General features: G+C 35.3%; 7 protein-coding genes across 8 annotated transcripts; 3 read left to right on the top strand and 4 right to left on the bottom strand.

The window, feature by feature from the left end:
• Nucleotides 1–3,806: 3,806 nt before the first annotated feature.
• LOC110852963 (DNA helicase MCM8) lies at nucleotides 3,807–7,999 on the bottom strand. 2 transcript variants are annotated; one of them, XM_022101148.2, is made up of 14 exons: nucleotides 7,638–7,999; nucleotides 6,948–7,551; nucleotides 6,673–6,865; nucleotides 6,345–6,604; nucleotides 6,155–6,259; nucleotides 5,924–6,070; nucleotides 5,619–5,847; nucleotides 5,386–5,543; nucleotides 5,296–5,322; nucleotides 5,030–5,215; nucleotides 4,792–4,946; nucleotides 4,482–4,704; nucleotides 4,233–4,415; nucleotides 3,807–4,149 (listed from the first exon to the last, which is right to left on the bottom strand). In XM_022101148.2, the coding sequence occupies exons 2-14, from the start codon at nucleotides 7,539–7,541 to the stop codon at nucleotides 3,955–3,957; spliced, it is 2,655 nt and encodes an 884-aa protein (XP_021956840.1). In that variant the 5' UTR covers nucleotides 7,542–7,551; nucleotides 7,638–7,999; the 3' UTR covers nucleotides 3,807–3,954. The 2 variants fall into 2 exon arrangements, with proteins under 2 accessions (XP_021956840.1, XP_035710217.1); XM_035854324.1 differs by having other exon boundaries at nucleotides 7,646–7,999.
• A 722-nt stretch (nucleotides 8,000–8,721) lies between these two features.
• Nucleotides 8,722–10,561, top strand: LOC110853187 (m7GpppX diphosphatase). Its single transcript, XM_022101433.2, has 4 exons — nucleotides 8,722–9,465; nucleotides 9,533–9,766; nucleotides 9,861–9,978; nucleotides 10,036–10,561. The coding sequence occupies exons 1-4, from the start codon at nucleotides 9,286–9,288 to the stop codon at nucleotides 10,185–10,187; spliced, it is 684 nt and encodes a 227-aa protein (XP_021957125.1). The 5' UTR covers nucleotides 8,722–9,285; the 3' UTR covers nucleotides 10,188–10,561.
• Nucleotides 10,562–10,647: 86 nt separating this feature from the next.
• LOC110853186 (m7GpppX diphosphatase) lies at nucleotides 10,648–11,810 on the top strand. Its single transcript, XM_022101431.2, has 4 exons — nucleotides 10,648–10,902; nucleotides 10,984–11,217; nucleotides 11,310–11,427; nucleotides 11,483–11,810. Exons 1-4 carry the CDS (start codon nucleotides 10,798–10,800, stop codon nucleotides 11,632–11,634), a joined length of 609 nt encoding a protein of 202 aa, XP_021957123.1. The 5' UTR covers nucleotides 10,648–10,797; the 3' UTR covers nucleotides 11,635–11,810.
• An 832-nt stretch (nucleotides 11,811–12,642) lies between these two features.
• LOC110853289 (calexcitin-2) lies at nucleotides 12,643–13,876 on the top strand. The gene is made up of 6 exons (XM_022101540.2): nucleotides 12,643–12,925; nucleotides 12,994–13,046; nucleotides 13,112–13,231; nucleotides 13,307–13,409; nucleotides 13,483–13,580; nucleotides 13,684–13,876. The coding sequence occupies exons 1-6, from the start codon at nucleotides 12,868–12,870 to the stop codon at nucleotides 13,792–13,794; spliced, it is 543 nt and encodes a 180-aa protein (XP_021957232.1). The 5' UTR covers nucleotides 12,643–12,867; the 3' UTR covers nucleotides 13,795–13,876.
• A 7-nt stretch (nucleotides 13,877–13,883) lies between these two features.
• On the bottom strand, nucleotides 13,884–15,124 carry LOC118436373. The gene is made up of 5 exons (XM_035854325.1): nucleotides 14,770–15,124; nucleotides 14,617–14,700; nucleotides 14,414–14,548; nucleotides 14,133–14,339; nucleotides 13,884–14,066 (listed from the first exon to the last, which is right to left on the bottom strand). Exons 1-5 carry the CDS (start codon nucleotides 15,103–15,105, stop codon nucleotides 13,989–13,991), a joined length of 840 nt encoding a protein of 279 aa, XP_035710218.1. The 5' UTR covers nucleotides 15,106–15,124; the 3' UTR covers nucleotides 13,884–13,988.
• Nucleotides 15,125–16,585: 1,461 nt separating this feature from the next.
• LOC118436465 lies at nucleotides 16,586–17,994 on the bottom strand. Its single transcript, XM_035854603.1, has 5 exons — nucleotides 17,771–17,994; nucleotides 17,343–17,702; nucleotides 17,039–17,272; nucleotides 16,826–16,978; nucleotides 16,586–16,729 (listed from the first exon to the last, which is right to left on the bottom strand). Exons 1-5 carry the CDS (start codon nucleotides 17,981–17,983, stop codon nucleotides 16,670–16,672), a joined length of 1,020 nt encoding a protein of 339 aa, XP_035710496.1. The 5' UTR covers nucleotides 17,984–17,994; the 3' UTR covers nucleotides 16,586–16,669.
• Nucleotides 17,995–18,459: 465 nt separating this feature from the next.
• LOC118436464 lies at nucleotides 18,460–23,660 on the bottom strand. The gene is made up of 6 exons (XM_035854602.1): nucleotides 20,060–23,660; nucleotides 19,750–19,989; nucleotides 19,323–19,688; nucleotides 19,038–19,256; nucleotides 18,781–18,969; nucleotides 18,460–18,714 (listed from the first exon to the last, which is right to left on the bottom strand). The coding sequence occupies exons 1-6, from the start codon at nucleotides 20,177–20,179 to the stop codon at nucleotides 18,646–18,648; spliced, it is 1,203 nt and encodes a 400-aa protein (XP_035710495.1). The 5' UTR covers nucleotides 20,180–23,660; the 3' UTR covers nucleotides 18,460–18,645.
• Nucleotides 23,661–23,776: the final 116 nt, after the last annotated feature.

Genomic DNA, 23,776 nt, shown 5'->3' with positions numbered 1-23,776 from the left:
ATTTTGGTATATTATAGAATTTTGTGACATAAGAAATGGCTGTGTAATTCCTTAAAAACTGATATTTTAGGCACAAAAATTAAAAAATAATTACATTTCATTTGGTGTACGCTAGGATAAAGTTGGCTAGCAACATTGGCTAGTCTTATATATGACATTTTTTTTACCAAAAAAAATGTTTGCAAAGTCAACTCACGTCAAGAGTGTGTAAACTTACAAACCTAACGCAGTTACGTAGGTTACGAACTTGACGTGAAATCCCTCATTGTGTCGTAAAATTGCTGCTGCTGTTGGGAAACAGAAACAAATTTATAAATTGGGGAAAGTGAGACGTCTGAGAATATTGGCCGAATAGTCGAATTGTTGTCGCCTTGATAAAACTTAGCGTCCATCCCACACACATAAACAGACATATTTTGATTTCAAAGTTGTATAGATTCACGAAAAATGCATAATTTCACCTTAGCAGCGTGTGATGACTGGTGGCTATGAAAGCTAAAATAAGGAGGAGGATGCATTTCTTCATTTCTAGAAAATGAAAGAAACTGTCGAATTACGACATTATGGGAGAAAGTTGGGTCGTCGTAATGCGTGTTGCGTAACTGGTGTGGACAACGGGGAAATCGACAGCTATGAGACCATTTGTGATTACGAGGGGTGTGTTGATTGGATATTTTGCTGTATAAAAAGAATGACTTAACGGAAAATATGTGGGGTTTAGGAATATGTATTTTGGTGAAAGCATTGAAACAAAATACTTTGGCAATCCGACAATCTTGTTTTCTTAATAACCTGTAAAACACTTTCAATATAATCTCCTTGCAAGTATTCTATGCTACCAAATTACAAGTGATATTTTTGCACTGAATTTTTAACCTATTTTATACGTTTAATCATGTATGTATGCAGTTGCTTGCTAAATAATCAGATTTGAGTAATTATTATTTAAAATTACTCAAATGTATATTCGGATAAAAAATCTTTAATCGGAATGGTATGGTATCCAATGATATGTGATCAATAATTTTTTTTTTTGAATTTTTGGTTGTAAAGAAATGTAATGTTTATGCGTCAAGAAATAAAAGGTGTTGAATCTTTATGTAACATGTAGTAACTTTAGATTTCGTTAGAGGAGAAAACCAAGTTAGTAATTGAATAAGTGCAATGCAAAAATACTCTAAATATTGTAAAGTTTAAATTTAAAAAAAGATAGTAAATCACAGGTAAAATTTTGGTTTTACGTGTTTCATATTAATCTGATTTGTTAGAGTTTAGCTCCAAATATAAAAATCCAATTTAACTAGTTTACAAAAAAGCTAACAGGTTAAATTGTTCGTCGTCTTAATACAATACAGCCTTGCTAAGATGTGTTTGTTGTATTATTTCCATGCAATTTTACACATAAATGTTAATCATATTCTGATTACCTCATAATTTAATCAAAATTTATTAACTGAATTATGCATGTAAAATATAAAAATTTCACAAACAAAAAGATGTTTGAAGGACAAGAGCAAAATAATTTCAACGAAGTATTTGAAATGTGGAAGATAACCTTGATCCAACATTTATGTGTGGGTAGGTTATCCGAAAGTTCAAGAGGTTAAAATGGGCGTGCAAAGGAAAATAGTCAGATAAATCTAAGCCTGCGAGATTTTGTGGACTAGGAAATAATGGTATTCAGAAAGAAATAAAGCTGTGAACGGTTTACTTTATGCGACTTTATCCACTCAACAGTTGGAAAATAAATCTTCAAGGGTGAATAAATCTGAAAGTTAAATCCTGAAATCTCAGAATTTAACCTTGTTCTGTGAAAAGGAATGCTCTTTATCCAATTTTTGGGTTGTTGAACTTGACCGTGGTGTTAAATTATTTATTTGTCTCATAACCAAAAAAATTTTTGCTTGAAAATAAGGGCAGAAGAAGTAAATAAAAGACAATAAATCAAGTTTCCATGTTCCACGAGCCGAAATTCTTTACTTGTGTACCCATACTTCCCACCCTCAATTCGCATCGTGTGCACTGCACATTAAGTAAATTCTTTCTCCTTGAATAAATAACTAAATTGTCGACATCCTCACACTTCATGGTCATCAAGGCTGATGGTTCATGCATTGTAAATACAATCTCGATCCTTGGTCAAGCAATAATTTCTCCATTTGTCGACTGGAAGCGTGCCAGCCAAGAGAAAGGAACAAGAGAAAGTAAATGGAGTGGATAATTTTGACGCGTGAATTCGATGGTCAGCTCGGCACAATTAGAGCAACACCATCAACGAACACACGAGTTGACTGATTGAGCTAATGACGTGTAATTTGTTGTGTCCACGCCTATAGCAGAGAGTGAATGCATGCGTCAATGTGTGAATATCTGGACATGCCGTGACATAACATTGTCCCATTTTTCAGTTAGGAGAACACTGCTTAATGACCACGAATAAATGTGTGAGTTTAGTGAATCCAGCCCAATTAGCAGATTCGATTAAGTACATAGTCGACGGAGTACGAATAACTAAACCTAATTTAGGTTAAAATGAAGTGAAAATGGACTGAAAGCAATTAGTGGTAGAGATTTTGTTAGCTCAGAAACGTTCTCTGTGAATTTTCTTAATTAGGAGGTTAACAGGGTGCATCTGGTTCTATGGCGTATAAACAAAGTCTGTAGAAACGAGAAAGTAAACCATTCACCCTTAATTTTACTATTTCAAGGCCGCAATTGTCGTGTTTAACTTATTATGCTTCGAAATAGGCATTCCGATTGACTTTCTTTTATGCTACTCATGAGTACAGCAAGGACAAGGAAAGTAGAAATAATAATCTCAACCCAACAAAGATGCTAAAAATTATAAAAGAAAGATTAAGACAAATATCTAGCTTGGATGCAAAAATGGAGACAATTTCTTCCACAACATGACTTCATATTGTAAACAATTTATGAACCTCACTTTCACCTTGTGTGTCGTTACGTCTAAATAACTGTTGATCACCTTGCACACCAGACTGAATAAACCTTCCGTAATTATGTGAGTTTCCCCTTTTTCATCTTTTTAATGAAAAACCGGAGCACTTAATAGTCACGAGTAGGAGTAAGAAATGGGTCGAATGGTGCAATTAAAAATTCATAGGTAGCAATCTCCTCTCACAACACGGTAGTTCATTAAAAACCAGAGTGAAAGTTGCATACATCAAGGTCGTGGAGAATGATGTTTGTTATTTCATCCCTTCAAGAGAAATGGCGGTGGGATTATATAATGTAAATTAAATCTACATAGTTCTGACAATGATAACTTCAAGCATCGTAAGTTCCACTCATTTATAATATAACCCACTAAATCAGTAGAACTTTTTTTAATTTTCCAAGCTCTGGATGCAATCTTTTACGCTTATTTTTTCATAAATATACAAATTGCAGGTTTCTTATCGAGATATAGAAATGAATCAAAAAAATAATGATGCTGATGCATATTTTGAGCAGCATAAGAGCATTGATGATCTGGTAGGGATCAGAATGAAAGGTTGTACATGAGTTTCTTCTCATATATTTATCCAGCCATGGATCAACTTGACGTGAGTCGATGAACGATTTTAATTATTTGAGAAATAATGAAGCCGTATGTAAAATATGAAAATAAATGCTCAATCAATATAAATAAAGATTATGGCAAAGTTCTTCCAGAAAATGTTTTAATTATAACAAAACTGAGAATTTCAGTTAATCTCATTCGTATAATACGTGAACAATGCAGGGCAATTAGATGAAAGACAATACAACTTTTTTAGGTCTTCGGCCCATTTAGCACAAGAAAATTTTACATTTAGTACAACAAATTTATTATTCATTTTTAAAATGGTCATATATCTGTAAATACAATGAGTATGAAGATTAAATCTATATTACAATTTAAATCTTCAATTATAATGACTGAACACAAATTAAACGAGATCATTTATAAATTTACACTGTCTGTAATTGATACAAACCTGCACCTTTCATTAATAGTAAGCACTCATTGTTTAATTTGGCAATTAATTCGTCCGCCGTCGCTGTTAACTGTAGTCTCTGAACCGTTTGACGGATATCATTAGTCGAAAACATCTTTTTTCCTTGCAATTCCGCAGTTTGCTGTAAAGCTGCAACAAGTCGCTTAGCCTACGATAGAGGATAGACAGCATTATTATAATTTCAAGCTTAATAATGATGGGTACATGTTTTAATAATGTATTTATACTGACTTGGTTTCTCGTTTGCGTTTTACTCGTTAAAGACGGGGTTCCAATCACGATAGACTGTGATAAAGCCGACACGGCTATAACTTCGTCGCTAAAAGCGCTGGAAAGACTAGACTCGAATATTTCCAATACATCTCTGGCGTCATCGGCAGTTGCGATTTCTCGAAGCTCCAATTTCGCTCGAGCCTTAATAAAAACATTGTTATTATATTTATTAGATTAGATTTCATGAAAGTTAAGACTGTAATAAACCTCAGTTAGACGAATTAACGATTCCAATTGACGCGTAGTAATTGGGGTCGAATCTCTCTGCCGGTGTCTCACCCGCAGCCGCAAGTAGTATTCTTTCAGAACTTCTCCACATTCCAGAGAAATTTTAGGATGGACATATTGTCTCGCGTAGGCAATGTATTTTCGCATTAATTCGTGCGGCATTATGTCCAACCTCTTTCCATCAAGCACCTTCAGCCGGTCACTGGATATGAAAATACAACAGAATTATTTACTATAGGTGAGGTCTAACAAAAATGTAAAATCTACAAAAATTTTACACTGCACATACATCAATGGAGTTCCGAAACCAGGAATACCGTCGTCATCGCCCATCAAACTTTGCCCGTTTTCCATTCCTCTACTACTACCAGCTGCCTGTGTTGTTACACCTTTTTTATTGCCGCCGATACCCAAGACATGATGACCAAGTCGCTTATCGAATTCCTGCAAAAAATATGAATCGTTTCTTAGTTTTCGTATAAATGTACAGTAAAAAAAAGAATAATGATGAAGTCGCTAATTCTCACATTGCTAGCTTTGTCAATAAGGAGGAATGTGATATCGAATCGAGAAAAGAGGGGCGTGCTAATCTTGACGTTCTCACTAAAGCTCTTCAACATGTCGTAATGTCCACCGACCGGGTTGGCTGCAGCAATTACTGTACTCCTGGCAGGAAGGGTACGAAGGACGCCAGACTTGGCGATACTGACGCTCTATAGGAGGAGAAAATATGCACCAAATAAATATAATGCAGATATAACTACCGGTGCTATTATTAGAATGAACTACTAACTTGTTGCTCCATTGCTTCGAGTAAAGCCTAGAAAATGCAATTTAGAGTCACACTAATTGTTGTTATTAAAATTGCAATGTATAATCTTACGGAATGGTGTGGGGCCATTTTGTCCAACTCGTCGATGCAGCAAACTCCCTTGTCGCTCATGACTAATGCACCAGCCTCTAAAGAATATGCATTGCCATCTTTGACCATTGTCACGGTCAGCCCAGCAACTGTACTACCTGTCCCACAAACGTATACCCCTACGAAATAACGAAAAAATATATTAAACCGTGGTCATTCGTATTGTGCTTATTATCGTATTTAAAAATGCGAACCTCTTGGAGCGACCTTCGTGACTGCGTGAAGCATTTGCGATTTGCCAATTCCAGGGTCACCAACCATGAGGATATTAATGTCGCTTCGTCTCGAGAGTACATCGTTTGCGTGCTGTCTCCCCCCAAACAGACTTAAAATGAGGGCCGCCTTGACAAATTCATGCCCAAAAATTGACTCGCATAGCGATGCGACGAGCAGTTTGAAGAGATCCGGAGTATCAAAAATCTCCTGAAAATCAAATAACTCCATTATGCATAACATAACAATCTACAAATCATGTATAAATTTTTAAAAAAGCACTCACTCGGACGGCACAGTAATCCAAATCACTGAAAGTAAACCAGTGACCACCCATTGAATGTGCCGAGTCTTTATGGTTTCGCATTGCAATTACTTCAATATGCATGTCCTGGAGGCTGGGATCATTTTTGAAATCGAATTCTCTATTCATCTAGTGGTTAAATATGTAAATTATATAAATTTTAATCAAATTATCTTAATATAATATTCAAACTGTAAATTTTATTCCACCGACTTTTAAAACTCCAGTTAATGTGAGAGTATCTCCAGTGTTGCACTGATCTACAAGTCCATTTGTCAATTCACATTTAATCGTTCTGGGCAGGGCTCCATGAGTTTTCTGTTAATAAACGGTACCAATTCTAAGAATAGCGATACTTTGATTGGAATGATTGGAAAATATAAAGACTTTCACTTTGACATACCTCGAAATCCTCCACATCTTGTAACTTTATCGTCCTGGAATCCATCATTAGCAGATTTGGGGATGTTTCCATCATCTCGAAGTCGCGTTTGTTGTTACACTCTTCACTTAAGCCACAACGTTTCGGCAGCGTGTAAATTCCATGGGGCTGATCCACGACAAACTCTTCTTGACAAATGTTGCACATAAAAGGCATTTGCAGACAGACAGGTTGAACTTCCCCAGCACCGGCAATTTGGCCTCGTACAATGACGAATTTTTCTGTAATTGCAAGTTCTAGTTAGTAATAAACTAAACGTTAAACAATATCGAAACAATTAATCACCTACCTAAACTTAAAGAACTTAACCCCGCAAGACTAATAACGGGTTCAACTTTTAGGAGTCCTGCATGAATTCGCCCTACATTGTTCACCAAGCCGTTTCTTCCTCGACAATCACCCATTAAATTTCCTCCCTCATCATCCTCACCATCTTCATCATCATCCATCCCATGTTCTCTCCGATGACTTTGACACGCCAACTATTATTATTTTGCAAGACAAATTACTAATTAATTTTTGAGTAGTTAATTAACGAGAATCAACCGTATTTATATTGTGTACCTTATGCATCACTGCACCCCACAAGTTGACCACCTCCATCGGAGTGTTGGTCAAATCGTCCAAGAAGTTTGTCCACCCAGCCATAAAGACTTCATCTTCGAGCACATCCTCGCAAATTACTTCAAAGTACTCCGCCTCACATACTTCCGTAAACCTGTCCGTGTTGTTGTACCCATTATTTGTCAAGTAGTCGGAGATAAGGCCAATTTTTATATCTGGTTCGGGAAGCTTTGGAGGAAATTCTGGGTAGTAGAGACGATATCCAGGCAGTTTACGTTTCCACGCGGTAACAACAGAACTCGTGGGTTTCCTCGGTTTTCGATTTCGTTTTGGAGGTGGGGACATATTCCCGAAATCTTGAGAGGGGTTACTGCGACTCGGTTGTTCTTTGTTTGCACCACTACCGCCTGGTCGTGGAACGGGAGCTGGACCAGTGTTGTTGTCATCGACAGAAGACCCGGGGTCATTTCTTGCTCCCCTCCCGCGACCACGATTGTTTCCTCTCCCAAACATTCGCCATGGGCGTCGATAGTACCCACCGCGTCCCCCGCGGGTTGGACCGGCACCTCCTCTTCCTCCTCGCAAATTATCCATTTTTCATCGACTAAAAACAAAAGGCGAATTATTTATTATTTCACGATTTAACTTGACATTTTAAAATTGTGATCCAGAAAATTAAATAATTCTTACGTTCTTACGTTCTTACTTATAATAATTACTTAATGCAATAATTATTTAAACTTTGAATTTAATGTTTTACAACTTTTACAAGTCCAAACTTGTAAAATAATCTGACGTATTAGAAACGCTCGCCGGTGAGAGAAAAAGCAAAACAAAACAGAACGGAGACTTTCCCTCAAAAAAAATCACAAAAGTGGTTCCAGTCGATTTAGAGTTGGGGTTGAGAGAAACTTTTGATATAATTGGACATTAAAATTGTAAATTAAAAATTTGATGCAAATTATGCATGAATCAACCCTCAACCAAAAAATTAAAATAAGCTTTTGGTATCTATAGTGTTGCCAGTGAGGTGAGTTGAGGTGAGGTGAGGCGAGTTTTCTGAACAACTCACCTCACCTCACCTCATCCTCACATTAAAGTTTGAGTTCGGGTACAGTCTGTGCATCCTAGTGAGCGAGTTGACTTTTCCTGCTCGCCACTTACCAGTAATGTAAATGATTTTTGTCACCAAAACTTCTAATTTGCAGCTAATACAAAATGGATTGATTTCGTTTTGGTGGCAATAAATTCCTGAGTTTGTGCTTTACAATTTCCATTGGGCAAAAATTCCATAATAAATCTCAAAGAAAAGTATTGGACTGAAACATGTAAGTTATCATGTTTTCAGTCCAATACTTTTCGTTGAGATTTATTATGGAATTTTTGCCCAATGGAAATTGTAAAGCACAAACTCAGGAATTTATTGCCACCAAAACGAAATCAATCCATTTTGTATTAGCTGCAAATTAGAAGTTTTAGTCGGGATTGTTCTCCCTTTCTGGTTCGCGATGCCCCGTTTGGAGTTTGGGAACGGTCACTCTCAAAATCCAAAGCAACTTTTTACATGCAACTGCCTGCCTTGTTTACATGAAAATCAGCTGCTCTCTTCGCCCCGCCCCCCTCCATAGAAAAAAATCTCTCGGTACACAAGGAGACGCAACCGTCGTCTCTGTCTTTTAGTTATGAGATTTTTTCAACGTATATGCATTCTTAAGTGAGGTGAGGTGAGGCGAGTTGTGAGTTTGGGTGATCTCAACCCACCCCAACCCGTATGCTCCCTACACACGCTTCAACTCGTGAGTTGCCTCACAACTCACCTCACCTCACCTCACCACAATCTGAGCCAACTCATTTACAAGTGAGGTGAGGATTGGCCCAACTCACCTCACCTCAAACTCACAACTCATGTGAGTTGAGGTGAGTTATCCTCACCTCACCGGCAACACTAGGTATCTAGAAGTAATAAAGTATTTTACTTTACGAGCAGAATTCATAAGAGCTAGAAAAGTACTAATGCAAAGTTGTATTTTATAATTTTGTAATTTATAATTTGTATTTTATAATATTTTTTATATAATTAATAAACTACTTGTACAACAGATTTATCCAGATGACCATAAAATCATTACAGAAAGAAAAATATAATTATTAGAAATATTAAAATAAAATATATTTGTAAAAATCATGAAAAACGTAGCATTGGGTTATTCACCAAATTTCATGAAACTTGTGCGAAATACAAAGAAAAAAGACCACCGGTGTTTTCCTTGTTCAGTAATTCCATCAGTTTGATTCTTGTAAAAACTAATTTTGCATGCAAAAGTTATAATTCATCTTAATGAATATCCAAAAAAATTGGTTAAACAAAAATTATTCGTCCGTTTTTATAATAATTCTCACTTGTGCAATTAACATGCCTAATGATGAGTCTGTCTACCTTGTTGAAGAAACTGCAGAAGTGTACAACAAAATAGTGAAACCATTAGTAAATGAAGTAACTGTGGATTTAGAAAATCAGGTACATATCAAAATTTAAAGAATCTACGTAATTTATTTACTAAATATATTTATTTACATATATACAGCCAAAATATCAATGGATATTTGAAACCGTAGAGCGTCGCTTGCCATTGGAAAAGATCATTTACGACGATCCATGCCCTATAAATGGATTTATCATGATTCCAAACATACTGTGGGACGGATCTGATAAAAATCTGTATTTATTAGCAATCATTAATCAGAGAGGAATTAAGTCTGTGAGAGAATTGAACGAAACACATTTGCCACTTTTGAAAAATATACTTTCATCTGGTTCTGTAAGTTTGTACATACTTGCACTTTTTTAACTACAAAACTAATTATACGTAATTGATTACAATTTAACTGCATATTTCGTTCTTATCAAATTAGAAAATCATAGAAGAAAAGTATGGTCTGAGGAGATCTCAGCTTCGCATATATTTCCACTACCAGCCAACCTACTACCATTTGCATGTGCATTTTAACCCTCTCAATTATGATGCACCAGGTAAGATTTTCGTAACTAAATCATTACCAACCCTTTACATTTTCATGCCAATTTTAGGAATCATGATGGAAAAGGGACATCTTCTTCAAGAAGTGATTTCCAACATAGAAAAGAATTCTAGCTATTATCAAGAAGCTACATTATTCTTCAGAGTACGGAGAAAACACGAATTGTACAGAAGATTGTTAAAGTTTGGCTACAAATTCTAATTTTTAGAGAATTTAGGTATTCTCAAGGATCGTACAGATTGATTTTTTGTTTCGTGCATATTATACAGATCTATTTAATTCATGGAAAATTGACTAACCAGACATTCCTAAAAAATTCCATAAATATGTATAAATTATTCAATATAAAGTTCTATCGTGTTCTTTGTTAAAAAAATAATATTTGGTAAAAACAAAATTATTAAATTGTAATTTGCATACAAAAATAAGTTGATTTTAGTTACAAAATCTGCTTCGGACTGCATGAAATGTTTATGAATTTAGAAATATATACAAAATATGTTACAAAATCAAAATCATACAAATCATCAAGTATACAAAATCATGTTAAATTAATAAAAACCAAAAATTATGAGTATTATGATTTATGAATATTATGCATTTTAATCTATGACCATTCTTAAATTATAAATGTATCATGCAAATTTGTCGACCACTACATAATAATTCAACACATTCAGTAAGCTTAGTCATTGCGAAATACAATGAGAAATGTCAACCCGTGAATTTTAACTTTAATGACAACAGTCGAAACTATTGTAACTAATTATTAATTCAAAAATTTCCAAATTTGCTTAATTAACTGCATAAAATGGTGAACCCAGACCTTCTCTATTTAGTAGAAGAAACTGCACAAATTTACAACGAAGTGGCGTTACCACTAATTCACGAAATGACTTCAAATCTAGACGACCAGGTATTTGTTTACTTGCTAAAACAATTTCATTAAACTTTAATAAAATAATTAAAATTCAATATTAATACTTTGTACCCTCAGCCAAAATATAAATGGATGTTTGAAGCAGTCAAGCGTCAAGTACCGTTGGACATGATCATTTATGACGATTCCTGCCCCACAAATGGCTTCATCCTCTTACCAGATAGAGCTTGGGATGGGACGGATAAAAATATATATTTATTAGCTATCGTAAATCAGAAGGGGATTAAATCTCTGAGAGACTTGAATCAAACACATTTACCACTTTTAGAAAACATACTTTGGTCTGGATCTGTAAGTTGCTTGATTAATTTCATGAAAATTAACTAATCTCATGAACCCCAGAGTTAACTGTGCTATTTAATCCATCCCTTTTAATTAATTAGGAAATTATGGAGGAAAAGTATGGCCTAAAAAGATCCCAACTTCGCATTTATTTCCACTACCATCCTACCTATTACCATTTGCATGTGCATTTTAACCCTCTCAATTACGACGCACCAGGTAAGGGACTTTCGTAAAACAATAGCCATTTTTTACATTTTCATACCAATTTAAGGAATCATGATGGAAAAGGGACACCTTCTTCAAGAAGTGATTTCTAACATAAAAAGCAAATCCAGTTATTATCAAGAAGCTACAATATTCTTCAGAGTACGGAGAAAGCACGAATTGTACAGAAAACTGGTAGATTTTGGGTACAAATTCTAATTTTCATAAAATTTTAAAATTTTTCATTAATCGCATTGATTGATATTTTTACTACAAAGTTTTATAAAATCATGTATGTAGGCAGACTGTTATACGAGCATGCAATTTGTGTCTACTAAACGTAAAAGTTTTATGCATTCAATAAATATAATTCTTTATTTACAACCTTACAACAATTGATCCTCAACCTTTAATTTAATCCTGTTGCTAAAAGCATATCGATTTTTCACAATTGAAATCATGCATACCCATGTTTGTTTTGACCGAAAAAGGATTCACTATTTGTTATGAATCGGGTAAAACAGGAAATTGCTAACCGCATAGAACGAGATAAAACCACGATATTGAATTGATGATACCCCCGATAATTCACCTACTCTATTGATTTTTAACCCCTAATTAAAGCCTCGTAAGTGCACACAAAAGTCAGATAGCTTCTCAAATTGTGGTACTGTCAGACGACGACGGGCATCGATCCCTCCCACAAATTGTTTGCCTAGAGCAGAACACGTACATACATCCATTTCATTTCCTTTGCACTACCTGGAAAGAATTACGACTTGCTTAATGGAATAATTCTCGAGGTGGAAAAGGGTTGGATATTCTATTTTAGCTCATCCATCTCATTTAATACTAATACCCACACCACTTTCCTAAGGTGCCACTTATGCACATAAAGTTACTACCTATTACATATGCAATTTTCTACCAAAACTTTCCATTCCCCACTCAGACTTTATGACCGAGTGACTAAAAGCCACATAAATTAAGGATAAAAAGCACAATTATTTATACAATTCGTACAGCAAACAAAGTACATAATTCTTGGAACGAATCGGGTTTTAAACAAATAATATATTTACGATACGTGAAATCAGTAATCATATCGATATAATTTATTGCTCATTTTTGTGCTGGATTATCTCATCTCCATTTTTTTAAAAGTCAATTGCATGCACCTCGTCTGCATACAGATTGAATCTCTTCACGTGATTCCATCATTATCGGAATGGATGGATTACATTATCCGTGGGCTTACTTCACTCCCTCATCATCGATACTCCATTAACTAACTGTTCTTTCATAAAAAGTTGTTTTTTGTTTCTGTGTCATTAGCCCTTCTGCATATCTACTTGAGTGTTCAGGTGTCAGGAAAGCATCGCGTTACATAAAGTTATAAAATATTTATTCTGCTTGTTCATCGATTTTATCTCGACAGCAAATTTATTAGCCATGGCAGGTTCAAGCTTCCTCGAGAAAAAACTTAACTTTGTTTTCGACACGTTTTTTGGTGAGGGGATTTTTTTGTAAAAAAAATTGGGAAGGGATTTGTTACAGGGTGATTTTTTTGAAATTTAGACGTAAGTAAGGATGGTGCCATTCAAAAGGAGGATTTCGATTTGGCAATTAAGGTAGGTTGTATTGTGCGAAATTTTATCAAGTAAAACTTGCATGTTTTTTATTGGTTTTATTTTAGAGTATCTGCAAAGCGAGAGGATATCAGGAAGGAACTCCAAGCTATGGACAAGTTTCGGACGCATTTCTTAAAGTTTGGGAAGGATTGAGACAACAGGGAGACGCTGATGGAGATGATGAGGTGAAAATGCTAAAAAATTGGGAGAGAATATTTGCAAAATTTACATATTAAAGTAACAATTTTTGCTGAAATAAGGTCGACCGAAACGAATGGGTCACCCTTTGGACTTCCGGTGGCGCTTCGGAATCGTGGAAAAAGCTTTACATGGACTTTATGTTCAAATTGTTTGATGCGGATGGTAAAAATTTGTCATTCAAGAGGGTGAATTAGATCTAAAATCAATAAATAAATCGATTCTTGTCCAATTTCAGACGATGGATCAATCAGTGGAGAAGAATTTGTTATGATAACTGGAGCATTCGGGGTTCCCAAGGACGAGGCAGTTTCAGCCTTTAAAAAGATTTCAAATGTACATATGTAGTTCGCAAATTGAAAATTCATTTTAAAAATGTATACAACATTTTTAGTCAATCTGACAACAATGATTAAATTTTTCTTATTGCTCCATTTAGGACGGAAAAGTTGAGGTTAGCAAGGATAGTTATGGCAAATTGTGGGAAGAATTTTTCACCTCTGACGACCCCAGCAAGCCAGGAAATAACATTTTCGGAAAACTTTGGTAAAAAATGTGGAATTTTACAGTGTGTTCTTTTTGATGATAATAAATTGAAATAAAAATTTGTACGATTCGATTGCAACATTGGAGTACTTGAAATTTAACAAACAATCTTATTTCGTTGGTGTCACTTTTATTAAGCAGCACATAAGAACGAAATACGTTAATAATCAACTTGGCAAAATTTTAGCGTTCAATTTGCTATCCAGTTTTCTCCCTTTTCGGTGCAGCAACGAACTGTAACATGACCATGGCATATGTTAAGCAGATGCTGAGTGCCTTTAAAAAATAATATGGTAAAAATCATCTCATAATTTTATAATTTTATGCATGCAAATTTTGTACCGATCCCAAAAATGGATACGAAATCAAGAAAAATTTCCACCCAGTTAAACCATTTTGTCCTGGAGATGTCCTTAACAAGGCTTGCATAGCCTGAACTTGCTTGGCCACTTTGCCCTCCCAAAGTCCTTGATGATTTTTATTGGCCTCTGACCTATCTGATTCTTTCATGACGTATGAAAATATGATGGACTTTTCCAGCATGACAGCCTAAGAAATAGGGATTTGTAAATAAAATATATAAATTGTCTCATTTTGTGTGGTCTTTTTAATTAAAAACTCACTTTGCAATGAGCTTCTGCAGCAATCACCAGAATTGCAAAGTTAATTGAATACTTGATTAAGAAAAAAATCCCGTCGTACCAAATATCATCACTTGGTTTGCCAAGAGCGGTTGCAAGGTGGCCGAGCATGTCAATCTTTGATTATTTGCATAATTAATTAAAATTGTACTTTAAAAATGCAAAAAAAAATTCAAAACCATTACAAAAACTGCGACCATCATTGGCCCATTAATTTCATTGACGACTCCAATTTGTTCCTTCATTCGGACGAGTTGCATAATTTTGTCCTAAAATAGACATCATTGTGTACCACTAAATATATAAATAAAATTCAAAAACGGAAATGCATTTCATACTTTGGAATAAGTCAACTTTTCAACGTTCTTCACAGTCTCGTTGACAATCTCGTAAACGGCAACGGAGGCGATAAAAATTAGCAAATGGGTTATTTGCGTAATCAACGTGATGTAGATTCGGAATATGAGAGTAATAATTATGTAGGCTTGTATTCCTGATGGCTGGCCCAGGAATTTTAGCTTTTTTGTACCGATGGGAGGTTTTGTGCGCCAGATTATCTCCGCCATTTCGACCATTTCCTGAAGGCCTCCTTCATGATCATTTTGGTTTGGGAATATATCGAAATATAAAACTGCAATGTCCACCGCGATCCCGACCAAGAGAAAAACCTTCATGAGTAGGAGCCTCCGGTAACGTGTCTTCTAGTACGAAATAATTTTACGAGAATTGCAATTAATTTTGAGCTAGCAAATTACCAATTCGTGTAACACATAGTCAGATAAACGAGATGGAATTGGTGTACAAAATTAATTCTAGTTGTCTGTACTAAAAATAAATAAATCAAAATTACGAGTTAACAAAATTTGCATATAAATAGTGTTATTCTAGGTGACGCCCAACTAAATATTTTAATTATTGTCAGAAATTATTGTCAGAAATCAAATTAACATGGTTTTTACTACTTTACCCTGAAATTCATGAGATAGATAATTTATTTACCATGTTATTAGCCGACGCCATATCATGAGGGTAGAGATTCAAGACATTTAAAATTTTTCTTTTCCTTCGCCACATCAAATGAATCATAAGAAACGTGTACGCTGTGACACAGAAGTGTCCAAAACCTTCGTAGCTTTTTTCCGGTTGCCTTACAATGTCTACGGATTCGAAAAAGTAGAGGACATAGACGAGGATGCTGGTCATCCCGAATGTGACAACTATACCGCTGGCAATCTAGACAAAATATTTTAATTTCCTGGAATTTTTTTTACCAAAATGTAATTATGAATAAATGAATGACCTTATGGCAAAGGCATGATTTCATGATGTACACCGTCTTATTTTTCCCATCGGTTAAACTGTAGATCCAAAATGGGGAGGTCAACAGGACGAAAGTAATGTTGAAAAAGTAGGAAAAATATGCTGGGAAAAGGTACGAGCTGGGGAGGACGACATGCTTCGACTCGTCAATGGTGGTGGTCGCGTATGGCATTAGGATGACAGGGTCGACGTCGATAATGGTGAGGTCCAGTTTTACCTTGGTTTTCTTGTCAGAGATGAAGGAACTCATTTCAGGAAGTTTGAACTTGTCGGTTGATGTTTTTTTCAAAATTTCCATCTGAAATACCAAATTCCGTAGGAATCGATTTTGTGAAGCTACTAAAATGTAATATGTAGCACTAGCAATATCGGTAAAATGCAAGACGGTATTGGGCGTTTTGAACCCGATGCCACGCTAGCGATATGTCTAAATTAGCATTTCGAGTAATGAGCTTTTGCAAAAAAAAATTGGCAAAATAAATTTCCATTCTGATCAAGGGAATTGTACGATTAAAGTAATCAAACTGACATGTTTACGTCTTTCGGGATAATTAGTTCTCATACTTGGATTGGAAATTCCAATTTGGACTGGATTCCGTGTCGTCAATGTAGGAGCAATTTCGTGATTGCTGCGTATTTAGTTTCTCGGTGTCAATTATCTCGTAAAGTATGGCGGAACTTCATATAGGCATGAGTATATGGAATTTATCTAATAGTATTTTTCCTATCTTTGCTTCCAAATTGTCATTACAAATAAAACATAAATAACCACTTTGTCGTGTTTATTCCGTCATCTCAAGTTTATTGATCACATCTAATTAGAAATTACGCACATCAGACAAACATATCATAAATAAAGTTGACATCTTAATTTCGGCCAGGAAAATTTCGCATATTGGTAGACTTGGTCGTATCTCTTTATTTTTCAGCAATAAATTGCAGCATTATGATCGCATAGGTGAGACAGACGCTGACTGCCTAGTATACATAAATATCAAATGATCACTACTTATTTCTGTACGACAGATATTTCCTTTCTCCCAAAAAATACTCTTTAAAAGATTAGTATTATACCGATCCCAAGAAGGGGTAAGATACGATAAAGAACTTCCACCCAAGACCATTTTGTCCTGGGGCTGACTGTATGAATGCTTCCATGACATGAAACTGATCCAAATTCTGATGATCCAGCGTCTGGAATAAGACTGACTTTTCCAATGCAGCCGCCTAAACGATATGCAAATTACAATGTATATCTCCGACATAATTATTGTATAATATTTTTACTTGGCTCTGCGCATTTGCAGCGATGACAAAAGTTGCCACATTAATAAAATTCTTGACCAGGAAGACCGTGTCACCGATCCATCCACCAGCACCACCGCCTTCATCGTCCACCTTGCCAAACACGGTCGCAAATACGCTGAGCATATCGATAAACACGGCGACCAAGATGGGTCCATTGATATCATTGATGACCCCAATTCCTTGACGCATCTCAACCAAGCTATTTATTTTAGCCTAGGAAAAAGGCGATATATAATTTAACCTGCAGCCCAATTTCTCTCAATTTGACCGTAAATTCCATTACTTTGTAGGATTTATCACATAACAATGTGTCAATTGACGTTTTCGTATTCTCCACAATTTCATGAACGGCCAAAGCTGCTATGAACATTAGGATGTGGGTCAATTGTGTCACCAGCAGCATGTGTAATCCAAACAATGCTGCAGCAAATATCGCAACTTGTTCTACCAGCTCCAATTCCGTGAAGCGTTCAGCCGTAGTTTCGTTTTTAAAAAGAAACACATTTCTCCAAAATATCACAATCTCAGTGTCAGCATTTTTAGAGTCGGGATTCGGTAAGAATAGTGCAATCACCCAGGTCAGATTTACAGCAAATAGGAAAAATAGGAAACCAGTCATAGCCATTTTTCTACGAGTATTGTGCTAAAAAAAATTGACAAATATTTAGAATATTTTTTTTAATACGCAATAATTTCTCAAAAATTCTATACCATCGTTGAGAAAGCTGAGGTTGGGTGGAGATCTAAGAGTTTGGAAATCAATGGTTTTCTACGCCAGAGTAGATTTATTAAGAGAAAAGTGTACGTGATAGCGCTCGCGTTTCGGTAGCTTTGATAACTTTTTTCTGGTGTTTTTAGTAAATCAATTTGGGCCAGATAGTATCGATGGAAGAGGAGAAAAGTCAAGATTCCTATGCTTTGCATTGTCCCACCGATTATCTAAATTGAAAAAACTATTTGTAATTCAAATTTTGGAAATACATGTCATATTTATGCAGATCAGAAATATTACAAACCTTGTGCCACCAGTATGACTTGAAAGTGTAAACCGTGTCACATCCTTCCTCTTTAACTTGTCGGATATAAAAGGGCGAAATTAAAAGTGCGAATGACACATTGAAAAAATAAGTAAAGTATGCAACAAAATTGAATTCTTTAATTTTTTGGTGTTCAAACTTGAGAAATTCATCCAAGTTCTTCATGCTAGACTGAATTTTGGCCTGCTTTTTGAAGAGATGCATTATTTACGGGAAAATGAAACTGAACTATGAAACTACACAGACCACATGATACAAATGCTTAACACTTTCCTTTATTCGATTTGAGACAGAAACATGGTCACTTAGCTAATTAATCTGCTGTAACACGTGTCTGTCACGCACATACAGACGTATCGCAATAATAAATGGTTTCGTGCAAAAATACTGACAAAGAACCACAAATGTAATTTAGTCAATTTACTTTCTTTCTTCTGCGAATAAGTCAGAAGTTGATTGATTTGATTGACGCCGTATTTCCCATTTGTCTTTGATAACTTATAAAATAGGAAACTATACAATTCTATATTAAAGTTTAAAACAAGATAATCACTCCTTCTTCGGCGCGGCGACAAATTGCAGTAATATCATCGTATACGTTAGGCAGACGCTGAGTGCCTACGTTAATTTCATGATTTCTTTTACTACTAGTTTTGCAATAAAGTTTCTATATTTAATACTGACCGATCCAAGGAAAGGGTACGTAATCCGAAAGAATTTCCACCCAACCAGTCCAACCTCTCCAGGCGCAGTCTTCAGAAAGCAGTGCATCATCGGTACCTGACTTCCAGTCCTGCCCTCAGAATTTTTCCCGTCTGTAAATGATTCCCTCTCTATTGCTGAGAAGAGGACAGACTTTTCCAATGTAACAGCCTAAAATTAATATGATGAATATTTATTTATGAACGAATGACCGAATTTATGTATGAATTTTAATCAACCTGACTATTTGCTTGCGCCGCGATGATAAATATCGCCAAGTCCATGGAATATTTGAAGAAGAAAAGTACCCAAAAACCCCATCCTTTATTTCTGTCTTGTCCCAAAATGGTGGCAAACATGCTGAACACGTTGATGAAAACGGTGACCAGAATAGGCCCACTGATTTGGTTGATAGCCCCGATTTTTTTCCGCATTTCGACCAGCTGCATTATGCTCATCTTAAAATACGCAAAATTATGTCATGTTTTTTATCAGAAAAAATTAGATATGTTTTTCTAGCTCACTTTCAAGTTGCAATTCTTAGCAGCCAGACTTTTCTCAGAATCTGTCACGATTTCGTGGACGGCCAGGGACAAAATAAAGACCAGTCCGTGAATCAACTGGGATACTGAGGCGAGGATCAAGAATAACACGTAGATCGAAATCATCACAATTTTTTCAAAAATATTCATATCATATTCGATCTGATTTTGATAATCCTCATTTGCAAATAGGAACCCGTTTCGCCACATGTGCACCATGTATTTCCCATTGTCCTGGTCTTGGGTATTAAAGTTGGGGGCTATTTCATTAATAATGTACAAGAAGCCGACAATGATGTTCAAGACGATGTAGATTTTAACCGCTATAATTTTGCGATCACGGTATTTCTGCAAATTTAAAGTGTATATATACAATTTTGCAGTAAAAATTTGCATTTGCGAATCTTACCACATCGCTGGACGAAGGTATCTTAGAAGAAGAAGGGCGAAGATGTAGCACGTTCATAATCTTGGATTGACGAGTCCACATGAGTCGAAAATGAAGTACCGTGTATGCAATGGCACTGATGCCTTGGCAAAGTGTATAGCTTTGCTCGGGTTGTTTTAAGAAGTCGATATTGTCCAGGTGAAATATTTGAAAAGATATGAAGATGTAGATCCCAATTGTTTGCAATGCACCACTGAATATCTGTAAATTATTAAAATCCAGGGTTAAATTGGGATAGTTAGTAGTAAATTATGCTCATTAAGTGCGGAACCTTGTGGGACAAGTATGACTTGAAAATGTAGCCTTTGCCCTCTTCGGCGTGGACGCGAAATGGGCCGCTTAATAGGAAGAAGGAAACGTTACAAAAGTAAATTAAAAGTGTTGTAAACATATAGTCGATACGTTGCACAAAATTTTGTTTTTTCCCATGTTGGGAAAGTAGGAGGTGACTACCCGGTCAACATCGACCGTTGCAAGGTCAAGGGTCGTTTTTTGCTTGAAAAAGGTCATCTTTCCTCAATTGTGGTACTCACAGTAAACGACTGAGCGGAATTGGTAACGGGTTAAAAATAAGCATGTATTTAATAATAATAATAATAATAATAATAGCCTTTATTACCCTCATTTACTAGTACTAGGGAATGCACAAAATGAAATTTTAGCATAGCACACTAGCCTATTTTCGTGAGCTTACAAACAGAAATAACTTACTTTAAATGATTAAATAACAATAACTAAGGGCTAAATTACTATATTTAACTTAACAATATATATGTACGTAAGATATTATCTACTCTTAGTTTGTATAAAGTTAGCTATAATCTATCAAATTTGTTAGAGCTTCAAATGACAAGCCAAAAACCGTGGATTTTGATTTCCATTCGTCATTAATTTTGCTGATTATCATATTAATGGGGGAATTTTTAAATTTTGACGACTTAATTACCGGTTGAAATAGTAAATCCTTGTTTGACCTCAATGACACACCACTGCACGAAGCACGCTGGAATTGCGGCAAAAAGTGCCTATACCTACCAAAAAATAATTTGTAAGCAAATTTATTAAGAGCCAATTCTCTCCTTTCATTTAAAGTTATCAACTCAGCTTCCTGCATGCATTCAACATAATTTAAATGATCAACTCGTTTTCGGAAAATTATACTTAAAGCTTTTTTCTGAACACTTTCAATTTTGTAAACTAATTTCTGGTTCAAGCCAGAGCCAAACACAACTGAACAATACTCAAGATTACACCGAATATATGCACCGTAAGCTATTAATAATTCTTTACTGGAGAAGCCAGCATTGAATAATTTTCTTAACTGAAATAATTTAGAGTTTGCTTTCGCAACAATGTTTTTTATATGACTATCCCAACTAAAATTTGGGCAAAAAGTCACCCCTAAAATTTTTAAGCTCTTTACAACGGGTATAGGAACTGAATCAATACAAAGGACTTAGTAGGAAAATTAACTCTTCTTCCATCAAAATTAACTACCAATATTTCACATTTACGAGGATTGGGCGTTATTTTAACTGCCTTACACTCTTCACTCAAAATATTGAGTGCAGATTGCAATTTGGGTGCATTACCAATAACTCTTTCAGCAATAACCAAATCATCAATATATCCAGCTATACAAAAATTGGGGTTAATATCAAGTAATTTGATTTTTAATGCATTCAGAATCGGATTAATTAAGATAATAAACAGAAGAGCAGCTAGTTTGGTACCGGCTGGTGTACCGCATGTTAATCTCTTGGGATTTGAAAACGACTTTTCAAACTTAACAATCTGCTTACGAAATTTTAAGAAGGATAATAACCATAAAATATCAATGTCGTGTACACCAAGATCAACAAGAAGTGCGGCCAACAACGAGTGGTCAACTAAATCGAATGCTTTGAGACTATCAATAGCAGCAATTAAAACTGTAGCGCCAGGAATTTCGATTGATTTTAAAATAAAATGGTTAATTTGAATTAAATAATGCGCAGTAGACGATTTTTTTAAAGCACCAAATTGGTTAACGTTGATTTTATCAATTATTTGAGAATAAATCCTGTCAAACATAAAACTCTCTGCAATTTTTGAAAATACGTCAGTTTGAGTTATCGCACGGACGTCATCAAGTGATGAACAAGTTACTTTCTTGAGTAAGGGGGTGACGAAACCGATTTTCCAACAATCAGGGACAGTAAAAGTTGCAAAAGATTCATTGAGGATAATGGCTATTAAAGGGCCCAAGCATCAGGTTGAGACAACTTACGTAGCAGGCTGTCAACTGAGTAGGGTGGTGACCAACAGGTCCCACAGTATCCAAGAAATTCGAAGCGTACTTTATAAGCTCAGTAGGGACTAAATTCGGACAGTTGGACTTTTTCTTATTTAGTTTTCTAATTACTCTCGCTACCTCATGAGCACTGACTTTAATAGGGGAAGAGTCTAGAGGGAGTGGACACAGCGAAATAGACTCACATTCATCAAAAGTGTTACAAATTAGTGAGAAATGTGAATTTACAACATCGGCTAGCTCTTTATCAGTTAGCTGACTAAATTTCAGATCTATTAATTTAATTTTGTCGATGGCAGACACGGGATTTAGACCACAAACTTTACGAATTAAATGATACCATTCGGATGAATTCATACCAGGTATCTTATCTTTGAATTTTTACGCACTTCAGACTGAGCAAAGGAAATTTGCGTTTTAATTTCGCTTTGTAACTCGAAAACTAGCTTGACATTATTACTCTTTTTTGCTTTGCGCTTAGCTTTGAATAACCTTTTCAATGTAATATTCATCCAAATGGGTTCACCATCGTTTATAACCTTGTCATAAGGACACGATACTTTAGTTTGTATTGAGAGTAATAAAGAATTTAACTCATTGACTTTGGTATTGATTGGTAACGATTCAAATTTTTGGATATCAACATCTAAATTATTTAATTCTTCGACAAAGGGAATAGCTAATTGATTAAGTTGGGGTTTACATTTAATGATTTTTAAAGGCTTACGTAATTCAAACCATGGACAAGGTGAAAAGGAGATACAAGCATGTACTCTATTTCTTGCCGTTCCTTTAACAGTGGAACAGGCTCGCAATAATATGATTTTAAATTAGTAAAAATTAAGTCAAGGTTACTCATACTATGTGATCTAGAATTAAAAAACGTAGGGAAACGTACTACTAAATCTAATTTAGAAGTTTCGACAAATTGGCCATAATCCCACCGGTTAAAATCGCCAAACAAAAATATACCAGGCTTAGAAAATTTGGTTTTTACATTGGTTACCACATTACTTAAAAACTCGTTAAGCTCTTGACTTAGTTCAGTTACATATTGGGGCGGAATATAAATTAATATAATAATTATATTTGAAAGTGAGTAAGGCAACAAATCAGGTTTAACAGATATTACAAGAAACTCAATACGTTCGTCGACTTTGACATTAGGATTATATATTCTACCTCTAAATGTGTCCCTGAGAAAGATAGCTAATCCACCACCCTTTTTTATACGCCCCTTACTATCAGTATAATTTCTGTTCCTAGCGAAAGTATTAAAATGCGGGATATTTTTAACCTGGTCATTTAGCTATAGTGCTCAAGCAGATTGGTAATTGGCTTTTGAACTCAATTCAAGAAAAGTAATTTGGGTAGGCTGTTAATTACCGTATTGTAATGACACTTGAGCAAAATATTGCATGTTTTCAGGAAAGATGATTGATCAGTCAGTGGATGGCTATTTACATATGTATAAAAACGTAATAAATAATATAGCATGTTTTGTTTTGTTTTGACGAAATATGGACGAGACAAATGAGTACATTTTGCAGCTTAATTGGTCTGAATTTCAACGATCACTTTACACTGTAAAGGGCTGCTATAATGCCCAAGGGTCAAATGAGGTGGAATTTTTAACAGAAAAAAATGAATTTCTGTTGTTTAGATCTCCGGTAAACTCGATTTCCTTCAAATGAA

The sequence above is a fragment of the Folsomia candida genome, unplaced genomic scaffold, assembly GCF_002217175.1.
Source record: "Folsomia candida strain VU population unplaced genomic scaffold, ASM221717v1 Fcan01_Sc008, whole genome shotgun sequence".
NCBI lineage: Eukaryota > Metazoa > Arthropoda > Collembola > Entomobryomorpha > Isotomidae > Folsomia > Folsomia candida.
The sequence above is the reverse complement of the archived record's forward strand: the minus strand, read 5'-3'. Positions and strand labels throughout refer to the sequence as shown.

What these genes read in the sequence shown, in the direction of transcription:
- LOC118436373 (XM_035854325.1), bottom strand. Translation starts at nt 15,105, where the DNA reads ATGAAGGTTTTTCTCTTGGTCGGGATCGCGGTGGACATTGCAGTTTTA. An exon ending in AAAAGTTGACTTATTCCAAA is followed by an intron (nt 14,701 to 14,769) that starts GTATGAAATGCA and finishes TGTCTATTTTAG; the next exon opens with GACAAAATTATGCAACTCGT. An exon ending in CTGCAGAAGCTCATTGCAAA is followed by an intron (nt 14,340 to 14,413) that starts GTGAGTTTTTAA and finishes CCTATTTCTTAG; the next exon opens with GCTGTCATGCTGGAAAAGTC.
- LOC110853186 (XM_022101431.2), top strand. Translation starts at nt 10,798, where the DNA reads ATGGTGAACCCAGACCTTCTCTATTTAGTAGAAGAAACTGCACAAATT. An exon ending in CTTCAAATCTAGACGACCAG is followed by an intron (nt 10,903 to 10,983) that starts GTATTTGTTTAC and finishes TTGTACCCTCAG; the next exon opens with CCAAAATATAAATGGATGTT. An exon ending in TCTCAATTACGACGCACCAG is followed by an intron (nt 11,428 to 11,482) that starts GTAAGGGACTTT and finishes TACCAATTTAAG; the next exon opens with GAATCATGATGGAAAAGGGA.
- LOC118436465 (XM_035854603.1), bottom strand. Translation starts at nt 17,983, where the DNA reads ATGCAAAGCATAGGAATCTTGACTTTTCTCCTCTTCCATCGATACTAT. An exon ending in CCTCAGCTTTCTCAACGATG is followed by an intron (nt 17,703 to 17,770) that starts GTATAGAATTTT and finishes AATTTTTTTTAG; the next exon opens with CACAATACTCGTAGAAAAAT. An exon ending in CTTACCCCTTCTTGGGATCG is followed by an intron (nt 16,730 to 16,825) that starts GTATAATACTAA and finishes TATGTATACTAG; the next exon opens with GCAGTCAGCGTCTGTCTCAC.
- LOC110852963 (XM_022101148.2), bottom strand. Translation starts at nt 7,541, where the DNA reads ATGGATAATTTGCGAGGAGGAAGAGGAGGTGCCGGTCCAACCCGCGGG. An exon ending in GGGGTGCAGTGATGCATAAG is followed by an intron (nt 6,866 to 6,947) that starts GTACACAATATA and finishes AAATAATAATAG; the next exon opens with TTGGCGTGTCAAAGTCATCG. An exon ending in TCGAAGCAATGGAGCAACAA is followed by an intron (nt 5,216 to 5,295) that starts GTTAGTAGTTCA and finishes CTCCTCCTATAG; the next exon opens with AGCGTCAGTATCGCCAAGTC.
- LOC118436464 (XM_035854602.1), bottom strand. Translation starts at nt 20,179, where the DNA reads ATGTTTACAACACTTTTAATTTACTTTTGTAACGTTTCCTTCTTCCTA. An exon ending in CTAAGAATTGCAACTTGAAA is followed by an intron (nt 19,257 to 19,322) that starts GTGAGCTAGAAA and finishes GCGTATTTTAAG; the next exon opens with ATGAGCATAATGCAGCTGGT. An exon ending in CGTACCCTTTCCTTGGATCG is followed by an intron (nt 18,715 to 18,780) that starts GTCAGTATTAAA and finishes AAATTAACGTAG; the next exon opens with GCACTCAGCGTCTGCCTAAC.
- LOC110853289 (XM_022101540.2), top strand. Translation starts at nt 12,868, where the DNA reads ATGGCAGGTTCAAGCTTCCTCGAGAAAAAACTTAACTTTGTTTTCGAC. An exon ending in TGTTTTCGACACGTTTTTTG is followed by an intron (nt 12,926 to 12,993) that starts GTGAGGGGATTT and finishes TTTGAAATTTAG; the next exon opens with ACGTAAGTAAGGATGGTGCC. An exon ending in CAAATTGTTTGATGCGGATG is followed by an intron (nt 13,410 to 13,482) that starts GTAAAAATTTGT and finishes GTCCAATTTCAG; the next exon opens with ACGATGGATCAATCAGTGGA.
- LOC110853187 (XM_022101433.2), top strand. Translation starts at nt 9,286, where the DNA reads ATGAATATCCAAAAAAATTGGTTAAACAAAAATTATTCGTCCGTTTTT. An exon ending in ATATACTTTCATCTGGTTCT is followed by an intron (nt 9,767 to 9,860) that starts GTAAGTTTGTAC and finishes TTATCAAATTAG; the next exon opens with AAAATCATAGAAGAAAAGTA. An exon ending in TCTCAATTATGATGCACCAG is followed by an intron (nt 9,979 to 10,035) that starts GTAAGATTTTCG and finishes TGCCAATTTTAG; the next exon opens with GAATCATGATGGAAAAGGGA.